The sequence below is a fragment of the Ictidomys tridecemlineatus genome, chromosome 12 (genome assembly GCF_052094955.1).
Source record: "Ictidomys tridecemlineatus isolate mIctTri1 chromosome 12, mIctTri1.hap1, whole genome shotgun sequence".
NCBI lineage: Eukaryota > Metazoa > Chordata > Mammalia > Rodentia > Sciuridae > Ictidomys > Ictidomys tridecemlineatus.
In genome coordinates, this window is record NC_135488.1 from 81,038,469 (window position 1) to 81,066,105 (window position 27,637).

General features: G+C 38.2%; 1 protein-coding gene across 41 annotated transcripts in view; it reads left to right on the forward strand.

The window, feature by feature from the left end:
- Nrxn1 (neurexin 1) overlaps positions 1-27,637 on the forward strand; it is a 1,065,676-nt gene that overhangs the window by 508,290 nt on the left and 529,749 nt on the right. For all 41 annotated transcript variants that reach the window (XM_078029183.1, XM_078029182.1, XM_078029185.1 and 38 more), the window contains 3 exons: positions 9,590-9,712; positions 17,038-17,419; positions 18,359-18,549. In XM_078029183.1, the coding sequence (XP_077885309.1) occupies positions 9,590-9,712; positions 17,038-17,419; positions 18,359-18,549 (696 nt within the window). The remainder of the gene's footprint in view (positions 1-9,589; positions 9,713-17,037; positions 17,420-18,358; positions 18,550-27,637) is intronic.

Sequence of the window (27,637 nt, forward strand, 5' to 3'; positions counted from 1 at the left end):
AGTGACTCTACTGTGCCTCTTATATGGATAATTGATGGATTTTGTTTGCACATTCCCAAATATAGAACTTACTAAAGGATGCTTCAGGACTGGCTTCAACAATGTGCAACGTGTGCAGTGACCCAGGCCCCTATACCTAGAAGGGCCTGCTAGTCAGCTTAATACTTGGCTGTCACTATATTGAGGTTCTTGCATTTGGAAATCAGGGCCTCCATGTTTTCAATGTGCACTGAGCCACAAATTATGTAGCTTTGGTACCTGTAATAATGTAAGAGAGCAGCAAAAGAAGAATCTGAAAGTGTGATTTACATATCCAATTCTAATTTGCAATTAAATTTTTCATAAATAAATAAAAGCTGACTCATAAATAAAAGCAAAAAGATTTTACTTCCAGCCTAATATCTAAAAATCAAGAGAGATGAAATAAAAATCTTTAATGAGACGTTTCTGTCCCTTAATATTTTTTTAAACATTAGATTATTTTAAAGTAATTATTTTAAAACAAAAAACTAACAGCAAAGTCAAATGGCAGGCTAAGGGCATCATAATTACAACCTGAGGAATACATCCTCCTGTCATTTACAAATAGGAAGTGCTGCTGCCAAGAACCATGACTCAGGCATCAAACAGTGATACTCTTTCTTGTGTTTCCAGGGCTTGTCTCTCTTCCTATCATGTCACCATGACAAGGCTTGTTTCCAGCTTCCCACAAGGTCCTGCCTCCCACTACAGGATGAGTCAACTGCCAAATAAAACTTGTTATTACCTGGGAAAGTGGATATAAAGACCTAGTTTTGCCCACTGTCTCTCAGTGTCTGTCACACACACACAAGCACAAACATCAAGCTTTTTAATGAAAGCTTCTAAATTTGCAGAAAAGGAGACTAATGCATTCTAGATTTAGTAGTAGAGGGACCTTACAATTGATCTTACAATCTTCTCAATACTTTTAAAATTTCTTTCAGTTTTTATTTCTGTTTTATTTATTCATATTCTTACTGATAAGACAACTAAGACCTAGAGTAATAAAAGTTAGACCAACTAGCATAATTCTGGTTATGTAGAGTTAATGATGAATCTAAAACTCGGGTTTTCTGACTCTTAAACTTTTAACTATTTTTCTATTATTATTCATTTAATACTCAATGTAAAAGTTTACGGGAAAGGAAATTTTGAGTTGTCTGTTTATTTGTGTGTGTCGTTTAGGAGCCTGAAAATGACAGCCCACAGGCTGTCATTCATTCAAATAAAGTTTTATTTATAAGCAGTCACACACATTTGTTGACAGATGTTCTATGACTTCTTTCACACTATAAAAGTTGAATAATTGAAATAATGACCACAAGGCTTGCCAAGAATATTTTCTATCTGGTCTTTTAGAGAAATAGTGTTTTGACTCCTGATCTATTAGGATATAAGTTCCTTTAGACTCTGAGTTGAGGCATTCCTAATGCTCATATCAGTGTTTGGTACAATAACTTTTAAACTAAATTAATTGGATGTGGGTAATGGTACCCATAATAAATAGGAGTAACTAGATAGGATAAATAAAAGATAAAATATGGAATATTCCACTTTAAAATCTCAAAATTCTAAGTTGTTATAGTGTTGCAGTCAGTTTAATTTTCTAAAAAAAATGAGTATCTGTGCATAAATATAGAACCATTTACATGTGTAAAGTGATGCTAGTATTTTTTCATAATTCATATCAAAACTATGGAAGCTTAAGGATCCATGTTCATACTGATGCCAATCTTTAAAACAGATGGTTGTAATAAGACCTAACCTATTATTAATAAATTGGAGAGAGTAAATGGATCATTTCCAGAAGACAAATTATATGAATTTCTATCCTCCTGTTACCTATGCAGTTTGTTAGGTGATAGCTTTGCAGAAACACCCATCAGAATTATCATGCTCAATTAGCTGTTGAAATAACTTGGTAGTGCTATAAGACAGAAATTATTTACATTTAATATGTTGAAGAGACTGTATGCCTGATAGACATGGATTGGCATCTTTAAAATATACCACTAGAGGGAGATAGCTACCTAAGGGTATGTAGAGAGATGAATTTCTGCCTTTCGTCACACACATCTAAATATTTCAAAAATTCAAATATAACTGGTGTGGGTTTCCAAAGTTTCTATTCAGCTATATCCATCGTTCAGTTCCAAAGACAGTTACAAAACTCAAGTCCGAGAGTTTTCTGCTTGCATTACTTCCAAGTTTCCTTTGTTTATTTTATTTTCTCTATTGTCACCACTTCCCACCCCATACTCACAAACCAGACTAGCTAGTTCATAGAACATTTGCACAAAAGATTTCCTATAAAAATGGATGCAGAATTACAAGCATCTTGTTTTACTCTGAAAGATTTAAAAAGTCTTTATTGATGAATATCAGATTCATTTGCAAATGTATTTTATTTTCATATTAATGGTGAATGTTTTGGGAACTAAATATCAAAAAGCAAATACTGTGAACTCTCATGCTAAGATGGCAATTGTTCCAAAACACCTGAATTTTGGATGGCCTAATTTCTAAAGATTACACTATGTATTATGTTCCTTAAATAAAAATTATGCATATTCCTTTCAGTATACATTTCTCTATATAATATACAGTATCTTCAACAATCAAATGTTGAGTGGTAGATTCTTTGGTGGTTTGCACAGCCTATACACTTTTCTTTACCTTATTTCCTTATAAAGGCAGGGAAAGTAAACTAATATTTATTAAAATTACACAAAGTACTAGGCACATAACTAATACAACAGATTTGTTATTTCCCTTTGTCTTTGCAAAAAAAAAAAAACTCTGAAATAGGACAGGTATTATCCTAAATTTATGGATGATGGAAGGGAAACTTGAAGAAGCTAACAAACTTTCAAAAGTGTAGGCAACCAGAAAGTGCAAAATCTGCTTTTGAATCTAGGTTAGTATGACTCTTACCCAAGTTCAAGTTTTGTGTTTTTTTTTTTTAATCTGCCTGCTTCTGTCCCTTGAAATATGTGAGAATCTACATATGAACCAAATGTAATAAAATATGCATAAAACACACCTGTTTTAGCCACTGTTTAAAATGTATTTAGAGCAGTATTGTTGTATATTTATAAATAGGAAGAAATAGGGAAAGGTGCAGAGATCAAAGAATGATCTCTTATTTTAGCAAGAAAATTATGTGATGAATGTTATTCAGGTCCCAAATAAATTAGGGTCCAGGTATTCCTTTAGCTCTGCCAGTAAACAGGAGTACTGAAGCACATCAACTCACCTCATATAGAGTTATCTGAAGAATGGGAGAGGCGAATTAGTTACCATACATCTCTTGAAAGTTAGGCTTTTCTTCCTTAAGTAATTTCATGTATTGATTTTTGTTCCCCAAACTTTCAAATTGAATTTAAAGTGATTCCCCAAAAGAGTACAAATAATTAATTGGGAAGGAAGGCCAATATACAAATTTTACAGGAAAAAAAAGTATCAAATTGTAGAAAGATTTAGTATAAATCCTAAATCTTGGTTCCCTAATGGATAGAAAATAAGGGAAATCAATGCATTGCACAATTCCTATGGCATTCGAAGAAAAAGCCTACCATCTTCAGCAGAGGGTCGATGAATTTGGATGTTGTCCTCAAGGGAGTGCAGGCAGTGATGCTAGAGGGATGATAATAGAGTGGTGGCTTCGAATACCTGCATCTTGATATGCATAAAAAAATGAAGTTCTCGAAAAATAGTTTTTAGCTTATCAGCTACAAAATCATTTTTGTACAACAAATATAATTTGTAAAGTAAAAGGTTATTTGCAAATGACTTTTAAAAATCTTTGCTGGATTTTCTGATCAAGATCCCTTTTTCTGAGGGGAGAAATGAGTTCTGTGATTTACAACAGGGTTATGTAGAGAGTCCAGGGGTTCCAGGTGGTGTCTCAGGGGGCAAGTTGGCCCATTTCTTTAACAGCAGAGCAACTCCCGCTTTGTGTGGTTTTTATGACCAGTAATTCCTTGGATTTCAAAGTAATGCTAAAACCACTGCCCCCATTCAGCTCCTGGATTTTCACAGAGCATAAGATTCTGGTCCTGAGGAAGGCAAGAATTCAGAGGAAATGCTGACTAAGCGTTTCCACACTGCCCTTCCTTGACCTGATTCTTCCAACAGGGAGAGAATAATTTACCATAACTAAACTAAAATAGTCCTTAAGTATCACTTAATTATTGCACCACATAAGCATTTGATCTGTGATTTAGTGTCCTAGAAAATTTGTCCATATAGAAGAAGGGTACTCCAGTACACAGAATAGAGTGGTTTTTGCCTCTGACCTATCATTTATTGATTTTTTTTGTGCGTTGTTTTGGGAGGGAGGCTAGGAAGATAAAAACATAGTTCCCAGTGAACATTTGGCTATATAAACTAAGGAACACATTTTTAGCACATGACAATATTTTCCTTGTGAGTTTATTTGAGTAGAGTAATTCTAGGGTAGAAAAAAAAATTGGGTTCTGACTGGCCCACCCAAGCAAAAACAAAAATAGTGAAATTACGAATCATGATGATGAGGAGGATAATAAAGCTATGATACACTCGGAGAACTTATAAAATTGCCCTTTTTAGTGTATCCTCAATATGGGGAAATAGTTCAAGGCTGTCCAATCTGTCTAGTAATGACAGAATATTAAAGTTGGCCATTGAAAAATATTTTTATAAGCTCTTATCCATCATCCTTGTATAAAAAAAAGTAGGACTAGGGAAGAAAAATGATTTGTTCAAGGTGACAGAATTAGTTGAGAGCAAATAGGGACAAAATCTAGTTTTCTCTGTCATCCCTTGCCATAGTGAAAAACTATAAATTATACCATACCATTTTCTTTCTTCTGAAACTATGCTTTAAAAAGACCTAATATTTGCACTGATATGCAAATAAAGATGAAAAGTAGCTCCTCCCCCCTACACACATATACTTCCTCTCTTCCTCCATTTGTCCTATATCTCAATTGGAGTTAATTCCAATGCTTCTTAGAGATAAATCTTAGAGACACCTGGAATTCATTGGTAGGTTGTGTAAGGACAGTCAACTTGAACTGAATTAAGGAAACAACTGAAATACTACTTCCATGTGTTATTAATAAATTATTACCTACAGAATTATGAGTAAACCCAATGAATATCCCTGACCAGGAAATAGTTATTTTGTAGTTTTAGATTAACCTCTGTTGAAAAGAACGAACATTCTTACTAACCTGTATTAATTTTTTGTTCAGTTTTCACTTTTGATGCAAAACAAATAACAGTTAATGACCAAATCATTGACATAGATTTTGGGACATTCGCTCTAGATCAGCATAATATAACAGGTAGGTTTTGTTTTTTTTTTGGCACCAGGGATTGAACTCAGGGACACTTGACCACTGAGCCACACCCCCAGCCCTATTTTTGTTGTTATTGTTTGTATTTTATTTAGAGACAGGGTCTCACTGACTTGCTTAGCACCTCACTAGATATTTTTTTTAAGTTAACTAAACTGGGAATCCAGAGACATGGACTCTTCAATTATATAGTTGTGACCCTGGAGATGTCATCGAATCTCTTTGGGTCACTATCTCTTGTCGTAGATGGCTCAGTGAACTTCTTTGTCTCTCATGCCTGTTGAAGTACTGGAATTCTTTAAAATAGCATTAGCCTGTAAGCTTTGTGCTGCCCAATCTGGTGATGACTAGCTGTGGGCACTTGGCCCTCAGTGCTCCTCTCTTCTCCTACCCATGGGATCATTTTCTGTGAGAAGGATATTTTAATGGGGTTGAATGATCTCAAAATCTCAGGTTACAGTAAGGATCAAGTATAAAATTGCATATAAGTTGTAATTTTTATTAAACAAAAGGAATGATGTCTTTAAGGAACTGTGCTTTGAACTTTCTTAAAAGCCTTTAAAATGTTGCTCAGTGTCTTAGTTTATTCAGGCTGTTCTAGTAAAATACCACGAACTGGGGGGCTTAAAGACCAGACATTTTTTTTTTTCCATAATTCTGAAAGGTGTCATGTCCAAGATCAGAGGCTGGCAGATGTAGTTTTTGGTGAGGGCTTCCTTCCTGGCCCCTGAGGGTTGCCTTCTCCCTTATCTTTGCTTCCTGTTTTCCGAGGGGCATCCATCCCATCGTGGGGATCTGCCATTATGACCTCATCTAAATCCAATTACCTCCAAGAGGCCACTCCTCCTAGCATCACCACCTCCAGAGTTAGAGATTCAACATATGAATGTTGGAGTGTGGGGCACAAACATTTAGTCCATAACACATGTTATTTCTGGGAGAAGTTAGCATAATTGAGATATTTTGATAACCCCAAAGGAAAAGGAAATTCCCAAAGAAATTCAGACCACTGACAGCTTAAATGACTATAACTTTGCCATTAAAATTTTGGCAACTCAAAATGTCAGAAATTAGGGCTGGAGTTGTGACTCTGCAGTAGAGCGCTGACTTAGCACGTGCAAGGTCCTGAGTTCAATCCTCAGCACCTTACAAAAATAAATAAATAAATAAAGGTATTGTGTCCCACTCTCATTGAAAAGTAGATATTTTTTAAAAAGTCAGAAATTATGCCATCTTTCACAATTCCATATATTGTACAAATCTGTGAAAGTTAGATATTCTAAAGGAACTGTAGAGATCAGATAGATTATCTTGTCTCTTAAGGAATATTGAGATAACTAGAAGCTGAGTGTTCTCATAAAATTAGTGATTATGAGTACAAACTGGTCCTAAATAGATGGCCTCTTTTTCTCTACTCGTCCCCAGTAACAGCCATTTCAGCATCCCTAGGTAGAGCACTGTATTACTTAAAGATTTTCTTCTGCCAGGTCTTATGCAGAGTGTATGTACGGTTTCCTAACAGTGTGATCATTCTGTAGAGCCAGCTGGAAGGGATCCCAAAGAACATTTTTCCCACCTCCTTCAGTTCGATATGGGGCAGCTGAGAAGTCCAGTGGTTAAGCAAGGGGTCTCATAGCTTGCAGAAGAGCAATGCAGGAGAATGATGCAGACTTTGAGAGGTCAGACTTGAAACGACACTCAGCCTTTTTTTTCAGCTGTGTGACCTTGAGACAAGTTATTTTAGTTTTCTAAGCCTTCAATTTCACATCTGCAAATTAATGATAATGTAAAGATGAAATAAGGTAACAGATAAAGTGCCTGGTATATAATAAACACTCACCAGCCCTCAAATTTTTTGTTAGTAGGAGCTCAAGAACTAACAACCACAATTCTTACCTCCCAGCGCAGTGGGCTTTCCAATGCACTTTATGTTACATGAGTAACACTGTTTTGAACTGAGACTAATAAGTACATTTTTAAAAACCTTGTCTTCCAAAATCAATCTGTTCACATTTTTAATAATGCAAGAAAAAAAAGCTTGAAGTTGGCCCACAGAGATTTTTATGAACCAAAGGGTTATTTTTAATTGGATTTTGTGCCTGTTATTATGAAAATAGTTGTTTCATAGATGAAGCATTATGACTTCACTGCAAGATCAAGCCCAGAATGGGGTAAAACGATGATATCACCCTTATTCGTCTTTTTCTTGACACCATATCTCAAATTAAAAGAACAGAAGTGAAGCTGCTTTAAAAGTACATATTTCTAAGGGAAAAAAAATCTCTCCCCTATAAAAATAGCTTTAAAATTATGTAATCTCTTTTCAAAGATCAAAACTAAGGATGACCCTTAGTGCCCAGAGGATGCTAAGCTGCTGCAGAGTTATTTAACATTTCTTTCTTTTTTATTGAAACTAGAAAGAGTTCCTCTGATCCTGGAACTTGCTTTCAACATTTGGTCCCACAGTATTTTTGCAGTTGCTGAGCCAATAGGTTTCCTCTCGTTATCCAATGATTAATCTCTCAAAACTGCTCTATCCAGAAAAGTTTTTATTCATGTCATATCTGGATGTATAATTTAACTTCTCTAAAGAAACACAAGAGACCATTTCTAATTTTAATGATGGTTGATACTCTTTAAAGAGTTGAGGCAATTTACTTTGCAATATAGTTAATATCTCTGGCTCATTTTAAGCCCCAGAAACATACCTACCAAGAAGGAAAGAATTTATATATGTCATCAGTAACACCATAAGAGAGGAATCAAGGGCGGGGAGGATATCTCTCAGTTCCAAAAGCAAACATTGATCTCATGTGAATGGGCCCCTAAGGTTGCTCCTGTTTCCCTTTTTTTTTCTTCTTCTTCTTTTTTTCTTTCTCCTCCCTGGTCTATATCTTTACATATCTTTACATATGTCCTTCAAGCATCCATCTTTAGATGCTTGAAGGACATATGTAAATTGGTTTTGTTGGCAGAATTCGGTTAAAAAAATTGTGAACCCTAATTCTGATCCACAGTCAGGGAAGTCATGAAATTCAACAATATTATGTCCTTCCTTAATTTATTGTGCCCATGAGATTTAGTATTTTAAAAAAAGGGGGGGGGAGAGTAATCCATCAGGAAATTATGTATATTTAACTTTATATTTTTCTAAATGAATCATAATGTTGGATTACTAGAAATACTTATTTCTAACATAATTTCCCTTTATATTAAAAAACATTTTCTTGCTTTGTTTTTACATTGAAGAGAGAGTTTAACTCGGTCATCTCAGTAATTTGAACTAAATACCTTTCTAAAGTGATGTGTCTGTCCTGAGTCTACCTAAATTCTATTTGCATAGGGTTTTGTACATTTGCTGGAAGTTTCTTTCTCAGTTGGCTGCACTGCTTGCCCTCTTTATTTTGGGCGTTAGCTGGAAATCCCTTTCCTCCACTGTTGGCTAACACCACTTTCTCTCCTACCAACTCAATCCTTACCCTTTATGGCTATATCTCATTTATTAGTTTTGTCCACCTTTGGTACATCAGTATGTTTTCCTAGATGTACAGAAGGGCCTCCACCATACAGATTTGCAATGCATGGATCACTTGGTAGTAAGGAGTTTTTTAGACTTAGTTTTTCAACAGAAGAGTCCATAAATTAGGGGGCTGATGAACTGAGGAACTTGGTGATTATTGTAAGCATATGATGTAAGAGCCCAAGATCAGCCATCACACAAGCGCAATCCCTGGAGCCTTCATGATGTAGTCTAATCAGCCAGTTATCCATTCAGCTGGAAACTAATGGCCTGTGGTCAGGTGTCTCACACATGGCATGATCGTCACTGCTCCATTAGCAATTAAGTGATAACTGCAAAATCCTTTAAAATGTATGTGTATGAATTGGGAGGCTTCCCAATGCTATATTGACTGTGCCTATTTATGACAACAGGTTAATTCACTTGCCTTAAATCAATGCATAAGGTTAAAGATTCTAATCGTCACATTTGAATGTTTGTTAACTTGTCATTTTCCTTGCTTGCTATGACTCTAATGGGCTTGAAAAATTGGTCCACCAGTTTTTCTTCTCTCTCCTTTGTCTTCCTCCTCTCTCTCATTTCTTTCTCTCCTTCTCTCTCTCCTCTCTCTCTCTGACTCCCCCCTTTTCTTTGTCTCTTTCTCTCACTCTCTGTGAGGCTTGACTAATTCTGAGTGTCCATAATGACTGTTTGGCATATTCTACAGGCAAAGGTCCCGAGACCCTTTTTGCTGGCTATAACCTCAATGATAATGAGTGGCACACTGTGCGTGTGGTTCGCCGAGGAAAAAGTTTGAAGTTAACGGTGGATGATCAACAGGCCATGACAGGTAAATGCCCTCGACCCCATTGCCTTTTCTTCTAATAAAGCTTCGGACTTTCTCATTTCCTGGCTGTGTGTTTTCAAACCAAGCCTCCAGCACAACGTGCAGCTTAGGCATCCAGACCTTTTTGAACTCCAGATTTTCTAGTAACGATTTGTTTCAATAAGCAGTCTGTTAGGTATTTGCTCCCAAATGAACAGCACTTTTGACGTCATCTTCTTTGTCCTTTAATAATTCAAGAAGAAATTATGGCACAGTTTAATCTCTAGGCTTGACAAATATCTTAGTGCCTCATAAAACATTGAAGTCACCACTTGGATGCTGATTTCTGTTCAGTTTCTTAGTTTCTTTTATATTTGGGGGACGTACAGAAGCAAGTTCTGCTTTTTTTTTTTTTTAGCTTCTAAGTAAATAGATGGATGGACAAGCCTTCTGACAGGTGAACTTGCCTTTTCGCTTTAGGCTATAATAAATCATTTTGGGTTATTTAGCTAAGGAGATTAAACTCTAATATCAAGGATGTCAAGTTCTATCCCCAAGTTGTAGAATCTTGACTGAGGGGAGCAGTCCACTGGAGACCTCAAGAAGCCAAGTGATAGAGGAATCAGCATACTTTTATTTTCTCTGAAAGTCAATCCAAGCATGTGACCCATGGGGATATTAGCCCCTTCTGTAGATCACATCTCCTCATTAATTACTTGAGTTTAAGCACAAGAAGGTTCTTGGGCAGTAGGGACAGGTCTTTGCTAGATTAAACCCCAGAGGGTTCCCATGCTTCAGACAGTCCACCCTAAATGTGGAACTCGACTCCTTGAGGGAAAGGGGTCATTGTTTATAAACAATGACCAAATTACACCTTCTCCCAAAATACTTCAGCATGTGTTTTCTACAGATCTGAGCTCCCTTTACCTAACAAAGTAAAAGTTACCAACCTCAGTAAATTTTGTGTTGATGCAATGTGTTTTATCTCTCCTGTCCTCCATAATGCAGTTTTCTTAGTTCACTCAATGTTGTTTATATACATATTTTTCCCTCCAGCACAATAAGCCCCATAGAGTCTGATCACTTTGTTGTCCTGTCTCCTTAGTCTTCTTTAATCTACATTTCCATAAACACTCTTTGTCTTTTATGACATTGATATTTTTAAAATATGTGATTTCTCTCCTACCTCGTATGAATGTAAAGTCACTCAGTTTGTGCTTATCTGATGTTTCTTCGTGATTAAATTCAGGTTTAACATTTCTCAATGAAATACCACATTGTCAGTGTTGTGACCTTACAGGATCCTATCTGGAGTGCATACAGGGAGGTACATGCCATCCATGTCCCTGTTGGCGGTTAAATTTGATGAGTAGGTCTATGTGTCATTCAGTTTTCACTGTATAATTATTATGTTTTCTCCCTGGTAATAATAAACTGTGGAGAGACAATAAGACCAAACCCACAGCTTTCCACTTTATCAAAAATTTTCCCAGGGTTTTACATTTATCAAAGATCTTTTCCTAATTCAGTCTTCACCACAGTAGTTACAAAATGATTTTTTTTTCAAATTCCAGCACCCTTCCACATTTACAGCCAGCACTTATTTTCTCCTGTGATCCACAACCGTCCTTTATCTCTTTCTTCTTTCTTTGTCTCTTTGATTTTTCCTTGCCCCTTCTTCCCTCCCTCTTTCCTCCCTTCTTTATTGTGGGACCACCAGATTCTACATTTTTCCAACAATTTATAATTACTCTTAATTTTTTTTGGTGCTCACATTTTCTCTGTTTTAGCTAGTGAGTCCTGGCAAGTTGATAGCTACCATCCTTTGATATGCCCCAACTTCAATTTTATTTTAGTTCTTTCTTACTTTCTGGCATGACATGAAGTTTTGGGTATGACTTTTATTTATCATACTCCCCTCTTGGAATTAACCATTTAGTTTCCTAGAGAGGAAAAGGTCTGGGCAGAAAGGTGTACCCAACACTGCTGGGGTCTGCTTCTTGACTATTTCATCAGCACAAATAGGGATATATGTTCACCTACACATTCATATAAATACACACACGTGCATCTAAATTACATGTGTGCTTAAATATGCGCATACACATAATTTGAAAACATGAAAACTGGTGCCTTCATACTGGAAGCATTTTTTTGTTCATTTCCCACATTCTGTATTTCCATCTTTTTTGCCAAGTTAAGAATCTTGACTCCTAGAGATCTCATTTATTTATTTGCTCATTCTTACAATGCATCTGAAATCATTTCAGAATTGCTTTGCCCATGCCAATATAACCCAATAAATGAACTAAAAGTAATTCAATGTTCATTCGTGATTCTTCTTCCCATTCTTCCCTGCCTACAACTCAACATATATATATTCACATGCTGAGTTTATCAATAACTTGGGTTAGTCATTTAATTCATTTCCTCCTTCCATTCCATCCTTCATACCTTCTTTTTTTTGTTAAAGATCTCATGAAGGATACAATTCATGATGATAAAAGCTCACCTCGATTTATGTACAATAAAAATGGTTTCCAAAAGTAGCAAGGGGGAACTTGCTATTGGGGCTTACATTTAGAATGAGACATTTTTCAAATACCATCGTGACCATTCAAAGCTGCCCTGAATTGTGAAAGTAAATGGGCTTTTGCTGCAGTCCTGCAGTCCGGCTGCAGCAAAATAACGGGGGTGGGGGGGTGGGGGGAGGGTGGGGGGGGTGACGAGCAACTTGTATAGATCGATACAGCAGGAGTGGGAAAGGAGGGGTATATATCCATTCCACACAGCTTATCTTAATTAACATAAACTAGATACAGCAGTCAACCAATAAGGAACCTCCACACTTAATGGCTGGCTGGTGTTACTTCACAAACCACTCCCCCTGGCAAAATGCCAGGCGCCATCCTGACTTGTTTACAGACTCTAACATTTCACCCAGGGTGGCAAGGTCAAGAGTAACTAGCAGAGAAGCCCAAGGAGGGTCTCACATGGGGAAGGACTGTACAAAATACATTGGATCCTTACATGGAGAGGACTTGGTTTTCAACTCCTTGCTTTGTTCAAAAGTTCTGGAATCGTGTGTGTCTGGGCTGGTATGTGTCCTCACTGAGTAGAGTGAGCCATACATCCAGTCACTCAAGCCTGAGAGCCAGGAACCAAGATTTACTGCCTCCCCATCATCCTGCACATTATTAGTAAATCCTACAGCTTATATCTACAAAAATTATCTTATTTTGTCCATGTCCTGTTACAATTACTTCATTCTAACCTATTGTACTCACAAAAGGGCATGCACACACACACATACACACACACACAAACACAGAGTGAAGTGAGAGATCTGCCCTGGGCCTCCTTTCCATCTCATGTGAGCCACTAATCTCTGGGCTCAGGACTCTCTGGCTCCTCCCAAAGTCTTTGTTCAGCTGTCTCCTCTCCCTAGAATCCACTTCTTCCCATCCCTTCCCCAGTTTTTAGCCTGGCTGCTGCTTCTTAATCCTTCAGATCTTATTTAAATATGATCTCAGACACCTGCTCCAATTCCTCTGACACTGACCCACCTGGATCATCAGATTCATGGCATTTTCTGAGTGTCAGTATTTATTTATTTATGTGCTCTCCTCTTTTTGTCTGCCTTTCCCCCAGTGGACTGTGAGTTGTGTGAACACAGGGCAGTGTCTGCTGCCCTCCTTTCTGTTTCCTCATTTCCTAGCACAGCACCTGGCATATATACTGCACCTGCAATGACTTTAAATGAATTAACCAGTAGATTTAAGGCTTAGGGGCTATTTTGTTCCATATCAGAAATTTAATCTAATTCAGAGCAAGGCTGAACCTAAAATAATTAATCTCTATTTTGATTTAGATATTGTCCTTTTTACGCAAACACACCATTCAGAAAACATAATCGTGTTTTTTTTTTTTTCCTTTGCAATACTGGGGATTGAACACATGGGTGCTCTGCCACTGAGCTACATCCTTAATTTTATTTTTATGTATTTTTCTTTTTAATTTTGAGGCAGGGTCTCTCACTAAGTTACTGAGACCTTCCTCCAGCTTCCTATTTTCCTGACTCAACCTCCGGGTATCTGGGATGACAGGTGTGTGCCACCATACCCAGCTCATAGGTGGTTTTTCTCATTGGAGGTTACTGTGAATCTGGTATGTCCCAGACACCATGATTGGAGGAATATTAAGACTTCTAAATTCTCTTGCCCACTCAATCTCTAGAAATGACAGTGCATTTTTAAATGGTTAGAACCATAAAAATCTTTCTTCGTAAAATTTTCCTCCTTTAAAGCTTTTTACTTTTTCTTATTCACATGACGTACATTACATATACAACAGTAGAGGTAATAGCATTACTGATGAAGACTAAACTCAGGAGTAAACTATAGGTTCACTCTTTGTTGTTGTTGATGGGATGGGACCTCAGGCCTCACACATACTAGGGAAGCACACTATAATTGAGCTATATTTCCAGCCCAGAAAGTAACTTTTTAAAAGGCAATGTTTAAGCCAGGCATGGAGGCACACACCTGTAATCCCAGCGACTCAGGAAGCTGAGGCAGGAGGATTGCAAGTTCAAAGTCAGCCTCAGCAACTTAGAAATGTTTTAAGCAACTTAGTAAGACCCTTTCTCAAAATAAAAATAGAAAAGGCTAGAGATATGGCTCAGTGGTTAAGCACCTCTGGGCTCAATTCACAGTTAAAAATACAAGAAAGAAAGGTAATGGTCGATGTTTTCTAGGAGTTAATTCCCCCCCCCCCCCATGAATAAGGCTTTTCTGCCATAAATGTCTGTGTGGTTATATATGCTTAATATAGTGAAAGTGGGCTTTTGAGCATAGACCATGCTGTTTTTGTGTTGTGACTTGGCCATTGTTGCCTCAATATTATTTTACTACCTTTTTATTATTTATGCTCTGCATAAATATTCTATTCCTTTGAGGAAGGAAAGCAGATATTAAGTGTTATTTTTGTCACTGAACTTCTCAGTCCTTCTAAACAAAATGTTCCTGTCTATTTTAGAGCTGCCAAGAAGTTGACAATTTAGGGTGGTATTTAGTTTTAAGCATTAGAATTTTTTTTCCTGGATATTTTCTTACTGTTGGCTTTTGACTAATAGAGGCTTTAAGAAGGAGCATGGCAGTGTCAGGATTGGGCTGGGGTCCACTGAGTTAACACTCAGATTTTAAAGCAGCAAAAAAGATAAAAATCAACACCAGGGATATCCGAACCCAGATGATTTTTCATATTCTCTTCATATTCATTCTACATTGCTTATTAATTCAATGCCTCTGGTGTCCCTGGAGCTTTATATTTGGAAATTATTAAAGTTTGATTTTATTTGCTACCAAGGAGGGGAGAACCCTGCAGAGCAGTTTCAAGGTCATTGAATAAGAAGAACTATAGGAGGAGAGGTGATGTCATATGAGAGCAAGAATTGCAAGGATTGTAACAGTGTTTTGCAATCAGATAGACTCTCAGAAGACATGGCATGCAGAGAAGACATGATTACTTACAGTGACACCTTTGTTTTACAAAGAAGTGTGTAGAGTGGTAATCCGAATAAACCAATAGCCAAAGAGAGAACATGGGGAGGAAGCCTGGAGTGATATCAGAAAGGATTAAGGATGACTAAAGAGTGTTTGAAAGTTAGGTAAAGTACAATTCAGGGAATTTTTTTTTTTTTTTTTACAGCAATGAGTTTACGATCAACAAAGTCAATTAAATATGTAAACAGTTTTTCTTACACAGAAAAGGGCACATCTTTTATATTCCACATATAGACAATTCCTTAAGATACCACCTAATATTTTACTGTTTTGCTTAATGACATGGAAGTCTGTCACACTGGTTTCAGAGCCCATATAGGTGGCTGTTCGGTTTTCATAACACCTGAGATGAAGCCCAGGGGTTCAGCCCATTTTATCAAGGGCTGATTCTGCAACTAGCTCTATTAATTATGTTCATAATATCCTGGATGACAGGCTAGGGTAAGCTTAGTAAATTTTCCAATTATGCAAAATGGGGTAGGGAAGCTAGTCAGGAATCTGGCTGGAAGAACTTGATTGCAATTTAAATGACCTTTTTGACTTGCAGCAGAGAGTGTAATTAGACAAGAACATGATGCTAGGGGCTGGGGTTTTGGCTAGGTGGTAGAGTGCTCACCCAGCACCCAGTAGGTGCTGGGATCGATCCTCAGCACCACATAAAAATTTTAAAAAAATAAATAAATAAAGGTATTGTGCCCAACTATAATTCAAAAAAATAAAAATAAAATAAAAATAAAAAAGAACAGGATGCTAGGAAGGAACTACTAGTAAAGAGTACCAAGAACTAAGTTGGCTTTGATGAATTTGGGAAATCTGGGGGAATGAAGAAAGATGGGGGCAGCATTGACTAGTGAATCACTAAGTCAATCCCCAGTCAAGCTTCCTTCGAGGATGTTTCAAGATTGGACCTTGTAGTAATGTCGCAAAATGTAATGGTATTCTCGATTTGCTTATGCTTTAAATGAGTATATTGTGCTCAGTGTGGTTATCCAAAACAAAATGATGCCAGAGAAAATGGCATTGTTCCAGAGAGTCAAAGATTTCTGAAGTGTTTGGGAGAACCCTTCCTCAAAGAAAGACTGTCAGCATACTTGTCACAGGAAAGGAAGAGTGAAAAGAATATATTTAACTTAAACCTATTTTTATGGTCCACTATTGGAAAAAGAGTCAGTAACTCTTCACTCTTTCTATTAGTATAGGAACATAGAGAATTATGTGTTTTTCTGGGAAGAATATAAAGAAAAATATCACTTAAAGCTGTGATGTAGCAATTTCTACTGGGATGATTTAGGACAGTCATCATCCTTGATTCCTTTTTCCCTGTTTGCCTTTCACCTTTGCTTTCTCTTTCCTCTCCTCTTATTCATGTCTTCTCCTCTCTTGTTTCCTTCCTTCCTTCCTTCCTTCCATCCTTCATCTATCTATCTGTCTGTCTATCTATCTATCTATCTATCTATCTATCTATCTATCTATCTATTTCTCTTTTTCTTTCTCTCTTTCTCTCATTTTCCAGAAATTCTGTAACATTTTTATTGAGAATGATTTTTGAAAAGACTAAAATTTGAACAAGGATTCAAACCTGACCCAAGAACATTTTGTTACAAAAGCCAGCCTTAGCCCATAACCTGTGTACACATCAACTATGCGTACTCACTATATATATGTAGCTATCAAGGATGATGTGGGATTCTTATATTTTAAAATGTGATATTGCTATGGAAGTCTACATTTGAAAGTAACTTGCAGATACAGAAAATGATAATAATTTGCTATCTTTTACTTTAGGTCAAATGGCAGGTGACCATACAAGGCTGGAGTTCCATAACATAGAGACTGGCATCATCACAGAACGTCGGTATCTTTCTTCTGTCCCCTCCAACTTCATTGGACACCTGCAGAGCCTGACATTTAATGGAATGGCATACATTGACTTGTGTAAAAATGGTGACATCGATTATTGTGAGCTCAATGCCAGATTTGGCTTCAGGAACATCATAGCAGACCCTGTCACATTCAAGACCAAATCGAGCTACGTTGCCTTAGCTACCCTGCAGGCCTACACTTCTATGCATCTTTTCTTCCAGTTCAAGACTACATCCCTTGATGGGCTAATTCTATATAACAGTGGGGATGGAAATGACTTTATCGTAGTTGAATTAGTTAAAGGGTAAGTGTATGTTGGCTCAATGACAAATAAATAAAACTTCAGACAAGCGGACCTCTAGTTCAAAAAATACATGTGAAACAATGTGCTGGCATATAAGGTGGTAAATAGGAACAGGGACCTCATAAATGAGGAATTCAATAAAAATGGATTCAGTACAGTTCTTTATATAGACATCTCCACAGATGAAGTCCAGATAACATCAAGTTCTAATTTATTAGGCCTTCTATAAAAATCACACTTTCACTGTGTATTTCCTCATTATGCAAAACATATTCTGCAAAAGAATTTATACAAGACTATAGGACAATCTCTGCTGATTCAAGTATTCAGATTACTTAAATTTTACTAAATCTCACTTAATTTAATTTCATGTCAGAGTTGAATAATTTAGAAAGGATTTTTTTTTAATAAAATTTCTTTGGAAGTAGGATGAAAAATTGATGACTTTATTTATTTGGACATTTATCATTCACCCATTTAGTGGTTGTTATTGCATATTTACAATAGGCCAAATATATAAAGTTCCAGAACATTTCATTTCCAATATAAAAACAGGGATTCTAGAAAGGAGGTGTAAGAAACTGAGAACCACCATTCAGTGTGGTGAGCAGATAATGGAGAGAGAGTTGGGAATGTGGAAGGCATATTGAATGATCCTCCCTTCTGCTGAAATGGAGTAGTTTCTTCCCCTCTGATCAGCCTCACAAAACTCATGCTCAGGACTTCTAGCAAGGGTGGAGCCACCTGTAAAAGACTCAAATCACCATTTGTAATACCTGACTTGGGGCTGGGGATGTGGCTTAGTGGTAGAGTGCTTGCCTGACAGGCAAGAGGCTGTGAGTTTGATCCCAAGAATCCCCCCACCACGGCCCCACCAAACATGCGGCTTGACTCCATCAAAACATTATGACACTTTCCTCTCTTTCATTTTCTCCTCAGGTACTTACATTATGTGTTTGATTTGGGAAATGGTGCTAACCTCATCAAAGGGAGTTCTAATAAACCACTCAATGACAATCAGTGGCACAACGTGATGATATCAAGGGACACCAGCAATCTCCACACTGTAAAGATTGACACAAAAATCACAACCCAGATCACCGCAGGAGCCAGGAATTTAGACCTGAAGAGTAAGTACCCACTGAGTCAGAGGCACCAGCATCACACCACAGGGCCAGGACACAAGTGGAAAATCCCTTGCTTATAGATGTGTACATGCCTCTGTGTTTGTGTGTGTGTGAGCGCTCACACGCATGCACACTTCTTCTGCAGAGGCTGACCAGAATTTCATTTCCAGAACGTGATTAATAATACAACACACAAGGCTCTGTTCTCACTTTAATGTGAAAGAACATATGTATTTTTAATACCAGCTCAAAAAAAAATGCAACACCTAAGAATGCATGCATGTTTAAAATTTAAAGAGTGAGAAAAATGTACTCATCATCCTGATATCATAAGGAGAAGTTGCATTTACAAGTTTCCTTAGTCCCTGCAGTTTTCAGTAGATTCAGAGTCAAGGTAACCAGACGTACAAAGAGTTTCTTCCAGAGTTTATTACTTTTCTTTCCTTGGTGAGGTTTCGGAGTTGCTTTTAGACTCTCTGATCAACAAGAGTCTGAGCTTGGATTATCCCAGGTCTCCGGCAGGGAATTCTATTTCCTCCCCCAACTCCTTAACTAACACACACACACACACACACACACACACACACACACACATATGTTCAGGAATGCTTCTTTCACCAGCTGTTAAGAAAGTCAAACAGACCTCTTCCTTTCTTATTAATACTTGATTTCTTGAGTGAGCAAGGAAGAATACTTAGAAGGTGTGTCAATAATGGGAAATAACAAAAGTTTCTATTTGAATGAAACTTTGTGATTGACTAAGAATAGTATCCAAACATCCCATCTGATTTAACACAACCACAGGCATTGGGGAAGTATCATTGGCAGGTTATTCTGAATGTGGAAAATGTGTTTGAATGACTTGCCTACAGGAAAAAAAAAAAAAACTACTAGGCAGAAAGCAGCAAACCTTGTTCTGCCCTCTCTCTCTCTCTCTCTCTCTCTCTCTCTCTCTCTCTCTCTCTCTCTCTCTCTCTCTCTCTCTCTCGTGCCTTCTGCTCCATCCTGATACATTTCGGAGCCCTGGAGATAACATTGCAGGCATACTTTACTCAAAAGGAGCTGCTCATTTATATTGATGGGATTTTCCCCTTTGATTCAAAGGGTAAACAAACCATGGAGTCAGGCAGCTAGAAAGAGAAAACGCAACAGAACTCTTTCTAGAGAAAAATACTTTTTCTAAATAAGGGGAAAGATGAAAGAAAAGTGTTCCACTTTCTGTAATTGCAGAATACATTTACTTTTTATTTGCCCAGCACCTAAAATGTGTAGTAATGGCCATCTCCCTTTTTCCACAGTGGCCTCTTGTTAGCTTCAAAGAGATCCTGTTGGTGCCCACAAATCTAATAGCTTAGCTCAAAAAATTACATGAAATTCAAAGAAAATGCTGTGTAACAGCCAGACCTCATTCTCTTTCTTCTCTCTGACTGGGGGGAACAGAGTGGGTTTTGTCCTTTTGGAGGGTAACCCTGTTTGGCACAGAGGACTCGGTGGTGATTTTTAAAAGTGAGCATAACAGGAGACTTGTGATAGGATTCTTTCTGGTATGGGTAGATGTAGGATATCATTATAAATCTTAGAAACCTACACAGATGATTTTTCTTAAAACATGAAATGTTTCTTGATTCTGAATATAAGAAAGGATTTTCCCATGATAAAAAGTAACTAAAACTATGAAGTATATAGCAACATATTATACAATATTAAGATGTCAAATATTGAATGCTTAGTAATCCTTGGCTTTTTTTTAACGTAACATTTAAATTGGAGTTGAATTCCCCAAATGAACAATTTAGATTCTTTACCAACAGTTATCCCCTTAAACTTTATGAAATTCCTAAGTGTTTACAGACTTATCAGACCAAACCAAAAAATGACAGCAAGTCCCTAAAACCAGGCTGAGGTTCTTATAAAGTAAGTGTGCATGATCCATTGGCAGCAATGACCCCAAAAAGCCCTCTTGCTGTGTGTGTCATGAACCCATGTCAGGTGGGAAAAGAATGTGATCTGGGGTATGACGTCCATCTCCACCATAAGCACCTTTTGGTATATGTGGCTACAAGCACTGGCCAGAGGTGAGTTCTTACTGAGCTCTGACCCTGTGCTAATAGTGAAGAGCAGAGTTGGGAAGAAAATGACAGGGTCCTGTAATGAAGAGCTCCTGTGTCCCAGAGCAGATTGATGTTGAAGGATCAAATAGGACTGAGAAGGGCTAGACATTGTGAAACTATATCAGGGCATTGTAATTCATCTGGGAGCACCAGGAAGACTTCTTGAAGAAGCAATACCCAAGAGACATCTAAAGTATGAGTAAAATCAACTAGGAATCCTTTCTTCTTCCCACCTGCCTATTCACAGGAGTGTGGGAGGGGCCTATGTGGACAAAGGAACTTTTACATGAACCCTTCACCCTTGAATCCAGCTGCATTATTTTCCTCATGCTAGTCATGTAGGATTGAGGCACTCTAAATGCAGGAAAAAAAATGGAATTTTTCTTATTTGGGTCAATGGTTTTATTTTATATGTGTTTTCCCTACAAAGTATACTTACTGTTAAAGAATTAAAATTGGGCTGGGGATGTGGCTCAATCGGTAGGGCGCTCACCTGGCATATGTGCAGCCCGGGTTTGATCCTCAGCACCATATACAAACAAAGATGTTGTGTCCACTGAAAACTAAAAAATAAATATTAAAATTCTCTCTCTCTCTCTCTCTCTCTCTCTCTCTCTCTCTCTCTCTCTCAAAAAAAAAAAAAGAATTAAAATTATCAGATTTATTCTGTACCTAAGTCAAAGTCATTGTTATCATCTTAGGTTCTTCTCAAAGGGAGGCCAGTCCTTAACTACTTTCAGAATCATGTGGTGGTATTAGCAAAGTATAGATGTCTAGATCCCACTGCAGACCAACTGAGGTAGTTATCATTCAGGGAGGATGTTTGAGGAATAATGATTGTCTGCAGTTTCAGGGAGCTCTCCCTGATCTATATGCCTTGGTTGTAAGATGTGGGGCACATTTAATTCTCTTTTACTTTTTCATGTAAATATTGGCTTTGCTTTTTACACTCTATTTTTTACTGGTCTCATGCATGCTAGGCAAACACTCTACCACTGAGTTACACCCTCAACCCAATATATTTTTCTTTTATGTTAGAATTCCACTTTTGCTTTTCCTGTCAACCACTGAAGTCAGGTTTATTGGTGGATTTTAGAATTTTTCAAGATTTTTTTCCCTCACATTACTATACCTTAAAAGAACACTAGAGGGCAGCATAAGGCCACAAACCACGCTGTCTGGTGGTGGTAGGAAAATTGGTGCTGGGAAGGAAAATTTCTTTGTTTTCAGACATCTAAAAATTCCACATTTAGCCTTCACAGTAATTCTAGCTTTTGTCTGTAGCTCTGTTTTATTTTATAGATAGAACTTTAGTGTAGAAATTTGAAAGCTAGGGGCCATGTATTCTGTTCCCTACCTTGATTCCCATGGAGATGGTCATAAATGGGCAGGAATCTAATGATCTTTCTCTGAGCAGAGGAATCCCATGCAGGTGACCTTGTTCAAATTATCTTTCGTGACACTGCCAGATTCTCAGGGGGTTGTGTGTCTCTCCCTGCTGATACAGTTTTGCTTTCATCTTTATTTCCCAGCTGTTTGTGTTCTATTTCCCCTGGCTATTATGTACAAGCTGCAACATACAATGAAAGGAGCAACATAAATTTGCTCTCTAGAGTCACTTCCTAACACAGCACTGGTTTCATTTGGGGACTTTTGTGTCATGCCCCCTTTAGTGGGATAAAGGGTTGCTTTAATTCCTCCTTACGTTTCTTCTTTTGTTCCTACATTTTGCAAAGTTGTATGTTTGTGTGTGTTTATATATGGGAAGGAGCTAATATTTATCCAGTCCTTACTAAATACCAAGTACACTTAAATGAGGTTATTGTATGTAATCCTTCTGATTACCCAGGGATTTGTATTGAGGTCAGTCTTGCTTATTTGTTAATCTAGTTCAAGAACAAAAATAGAAAGGAAAAATCATTTGGGGTTGCCATTTTCCATAGGTACCCTTCTTTAGAATATTAACCTAAATTTATCCTTCAGCAAATTGAGGATAAATCGTTTTTTTAATGGGGAAAAGAATAAAGATTCAAAAAAAAAAAAAGACTAATTCTCCCAAAGGGATATTTCTAGGAAATTGACTTTTGCTTTAGTTGATTGTCCAAGATAAATAAATAAATAAATAAATAAATAAGACATTAAAAAAAAAAAAAAAAGAATAAAGATTCCTGGGTGCATAAGACAGAGAGCCCTCAGGTGGCCACTTAGTGAAACTACATGAAATGAGCAGTTATTTCTGGGCCACTTCTAGGTCAACCCAAGCAGAACTTTGTCCTTTCTTCTTCCTTTATTCTCTCTCTAGTCACCTCCCCTTTTTAAAAATTTGTCTCCAAGGCCCTTGAGCCCTTGTGCTATCTAATGATCTTGTTGCTTTCCCTTTTACCCTCTGTCTCCTCCTTAAACTTCCTCACATCCTTCTTTAAATCTCGCCCTGAAGCTATCTGTATCTTGCTGCTGAGTCTCTACAGTCTCCCAATCAGAAACAACCAACAAGGGTTGTCCATTCAAACATATCCCATCTCTAAGAAAACTTGAAGAGAGATAGTAGTCTATTCTTCTTGATCTCAGGCCAGTCCAATGCCCACCTTCTCCAGTCCTGAATAGAAGTCACATCTTCCTGTTTTCCAGCCTTTATATTGCTATCTGGAAAATGTCCACGAGGCAGCCCAGTGAACCAGATTGTGTGCAGAAGTCCTATCCTGCTTAGGCATGCCCAAGCTTTGTGTATTCAGCCCACAGGAAATCTGATAGCCCACCTGCCTTGCCTAGATAATTGGCTTAAATAGAAAATGTTCAGAGAAGAGTTGGACTTTGAGCTTAGCCTTTCAGCAGGATATGACATTGAAAATGGAAGGAGGGTCCTATGGTCCTGTAGGTTGGCTGTCTTTATTAGAGTTATTTTTTTTTAACAGAAAGAGAGTTAGTCACATTACTTCGGATTGTGGGATATTATTTTAAGTATCCACTAGGAAATTAGGAAGATAGGGACCTTTCAGATGCTGAACAATGAGGCCACTCAGAGGATGAGAGCTTTATTCTAACCTTCGTCCTGGAACCTCATAAGCAACCCTCTTAGGGTGTTCCCTTGCATCTGCAAACCCTCCGTTCCCCAATCCATTGCCCCACCGTTATTGCAGCTCGGAGACCTCTCTGTGTTGGTCCACTGGCACTAGTGGGAGAGCACTTCTCTACCCCCCTGGATTCCCTGCTCTTGGCTTCCTCTGCCTTTCAGCTTCTAGGCATTGCTTTGTCCCTGTGTGTGTTTTCACTTCTGTCTACACTCCCTTTTATCTCATTTTCAAATTCCTCAAAAGACAGGATTAGAATGGTGGTCCTGTCAACATCTGCTCTAGAACATTCCTCCATGGGCTTTTGCCCTGCTCTCTGGCCAGACTCACTGCCATACTCCAGTTAGCTGTAAGCCTGAGTCCCTCTTCATGGTGAAAAATGAAAACCTCCCAAGAAGGAGAAGGCTGTGGGTAGAAGAGCTCTCCACAGCTTCTCAGAAGGGAGCAGGGAAATTTGCTCATTCAGAAGAGCCCTGAATGTCCTTTCAGAAGGTGGGAAAAGGGGAAGACGGGATTTTAAGTGGGACAGCACACTTTAGAATCATCCTTTGACTTTCAAGCAGAGGACAGACTGTGGCTTCCGGGAAAGGGATCCTTGTGGTGGCAATCACCATAAGGCAGAACAAAGATAATAAGGCTGAGTTTCAAAGTAAGACTTGACTTTTTTTTTTTTCTCCTTTTCCCACACAAGAATTACAGAGCAGTTACTTGGAAGACAATTAGAGACATGAAACCATTGTTTCTTTTCTGACATCTCCATTGAATTCCCTGGCTTTGCAGAAATCAGTCTCAATCTATTCTCTTTACTATAAAGCCTTTGTCAGTTTGCTGTAATCCCACTCTCACCTCCCCCACCCCAGTGAAACTCCATTTCTGTCACATAGGCAGTTATCTGGGACCTACTGTTTAACATTTGGTTTGAATGCTCTTCCGTCTGCTTCCTTGTGACCTTGGGACCAGCTCATAACATGGTTTAAGTTTTTTTGTGGTTTTTTTTTCCCCTACCAACAAGTCTATTTTTTTTTTCTTTTTTAAAATCCCTTACCTATTTTACTCATTTTGAAAGCTTTCTTACACTGGCCACAGTTTTTCTATGTTTACTTTTTTTATTTGTTTGTTTGTTTTCTTTTCTTTTCAACTCTATTGGAGATTTCTCTCACCACCATTGGGATCATGGAGCTTAGAGCAAGAAAGGATCTTGGGGCTGGGGATATAGCTCAGTTGGTGGAGTGCTTGCCTTGCATGCACAAGGCCCTGGGTTCAATCCCCAGCACCAAAAAAGAAAAAGAAAAGAAAGAAAGAAAGAAAAAAGAAAAGAAAAGAAAAAAAAAGTAAAAAAGAAAGGATCTTGGAGAAATGCTGGTCTGACCAGTTCCTTTCTCTGGTGAGAGAAATGTACTGAGGAGAAATTGACCTGCATCGCTATGCATCTATTAGTGTTCAGATCCAGCCTTCTAATTCCCAGTTCAAAAGTTTTGCAACAGACCAGGGAAAACAAGTTTTATTGCTCATATCAACCTTCACTGGTTGCTAGTGACAGTCTGAGACAAGAAATTGGAAAGACACCTGACACTTTATGCGGACTCCCTGGAGACTGGTGTGGTTAGTCTCAGCACAAGATAGAGAATGCTGACCTGTGGCCACCTATGGGCTCTTTGCTTCCAGTGCAGCATTAAAGCCTGCATCCTTCCCATTTTGCACATGCCCTGGTGCTGGTTTCTGCTCACCTAGCATGCTTGCTGAGCTCTGACAGCCACCGGCTGTCAGCCTGGAGCAGCTGCAAAGAGATGATACCCAGGGAGAAATAGCTTTCGTTAGTCCTCCTACAGCAAAGTGTCTCCCTGAAAGCTGAATCCAGTGTTCAAATGCCTTTCAGAACAAAGTGCCAGTTTACCATATACCCATGGGGTGGAGACTGGATGACTTGAACTCCTGGGAGCAATGGCATCTACGCAGTGGAGAAGCAAGTATCTGTAGGTGCTTGAAGTTGAGTTCTAGAGGGCTGGGGTACAAATCACAAGTCCTCAGCCACATCCAGAAATGGATCTTTGGTGCTGGTCACCTTACAGGGAATGCCAGGAGTGAAACTGAGTTGCCTTCACAGAGCTTGGGCTTTGTGGTCAAGAGCTCCTTTGCCATCTGGGAAAGCAAGCTGAAGGAGTTACACCTTTACAGTCTCTGGCGCTCAGACATTACCTTTTTTATTTTTTTATTTTTATTTTTTTTGCTGAAGGAGAAATCAGACAAATGTCTTTGGAATACAAGAAACATAAACCTACGCAGACTAGCTTGATATAAAAAGAGGAGGGAAGTGGCAGGTCATAGTGTTCAAGGGATCCAAGTTCAAGAGGACTTTCAGCAACCTACAGCCCTCCTGCCTCTCTTGATCCCTACAGGGCTCCAAGCTGCCTTCCTTTGGCTTCCCAATGAGCATTCCCTCACTCTTTTCCCCATGTGCTTTCAAAACTTTAGTCAATGTGGCCTCCCCAGATCTGGCTGTCCACCCCTGACCAAAGCAAATACCCAGGAGAGACTCATTTGCATTTAGGACCCCAGTTGTAAATTTGATTGGGACCAATGTTGTTTTGTGGCAGGGATGAGGGGACCAGATACATTGTACAGTTTTGAATTCTCTGATTTTTGTTTGAAGAAATATTTTGGTAGGGTAGTCAGGGCTTCAGGAGGATCATAAAGGGCTCCCAAACAGTGATCTTTTAACTTTCTATGAAGGAATCATGGTAGGGTTGGCATACCTTTGGAGCAGGGCCTGAGAATAGGTCTAGTCCTTAAGATGGTGAAAACCTGAACACTCTGGCGCCAAGATATTTGAATGAATGAAAAAACTCATAAATGATTGAGTGAGCAGAGCTTTTTGTTGTTGTTGTTGTAGGCAGAGACTCTATTGACCTAAGATCAAATGGAGATACAAGAAACCAGAAAAAGCAGTGAACTCACAGAAAACACAGGGGGAGGGAGATACCAGATTTTTTTTTTTTTTTCCTCCCTTGGTGGAATTACAGCGATTCACAGCAGGCTCCTGTAGGTTTATAATGGTCAGAGAGGCCCCAGCTGACATCTGGGTAATGTTACAATTGTTCACTTTAGATTCCAAAAGGGTAAGTCACTATTGTTTTCTGGGAGTTGTCTCCTTCAGTTAGGGTTCAGTAATGATGAGATTCTAGCTTTCTTTCAGGATGATCCAAGAATTCTAGTGTCTACCCCCCAGCCCTGATAAATTCCTCTTGAATCATTGGTCAAAATTTCAGTAGACTAGAAAGTTGAATAGGTTTAGCACAAAGTCACCTCTACCACTGCAGAGATACCCCAAAGCCAGTTCTCCCATCTTTACTCATGTAGGAAAGTACAGTTTTTATGGCCTGGTGCAGCTGTTGGCCCGTGATTTTCTAATTTTCTTTCATACACTGGATGTTGCTTCCAATGCTATTTAACCACACTAGGTCAATCAGGCTTTCCCATTAACACCACATTAATGTAGTCTTTTTTTTTTCTGTGTCTGTTTTTAAAAAGAGCCCTTTCTTGGCCTTTGCAATTAATTGCTGTGGATTTTTTTTAAAGAAAATGCAAGAAGGCATAGAGCTTTGTCATTAAGGACACAGACTTTGGGGTCAGATAGATGGACGAAATAGCATCTCTACTGTTTGAGTATGTCCTTGGTCAAAGCACATCACTATGTTCTTCATCATCGTTTACCCTTTACAAAGCCTTAGGTAAGGGATTGACAACGATTTTCTCTCTATTTTCGTGACAAACTGGTGAGGGTGCTGTATTTAGCAGCTTCCTGATACAATTGAGTGATGAAACTAATTCTAGAATAATAACCATAGTAATACTAAATAGTAATTATTTTAATACTTCTTAAGGCTTATCACATCCCATGCATTATTAAAATTA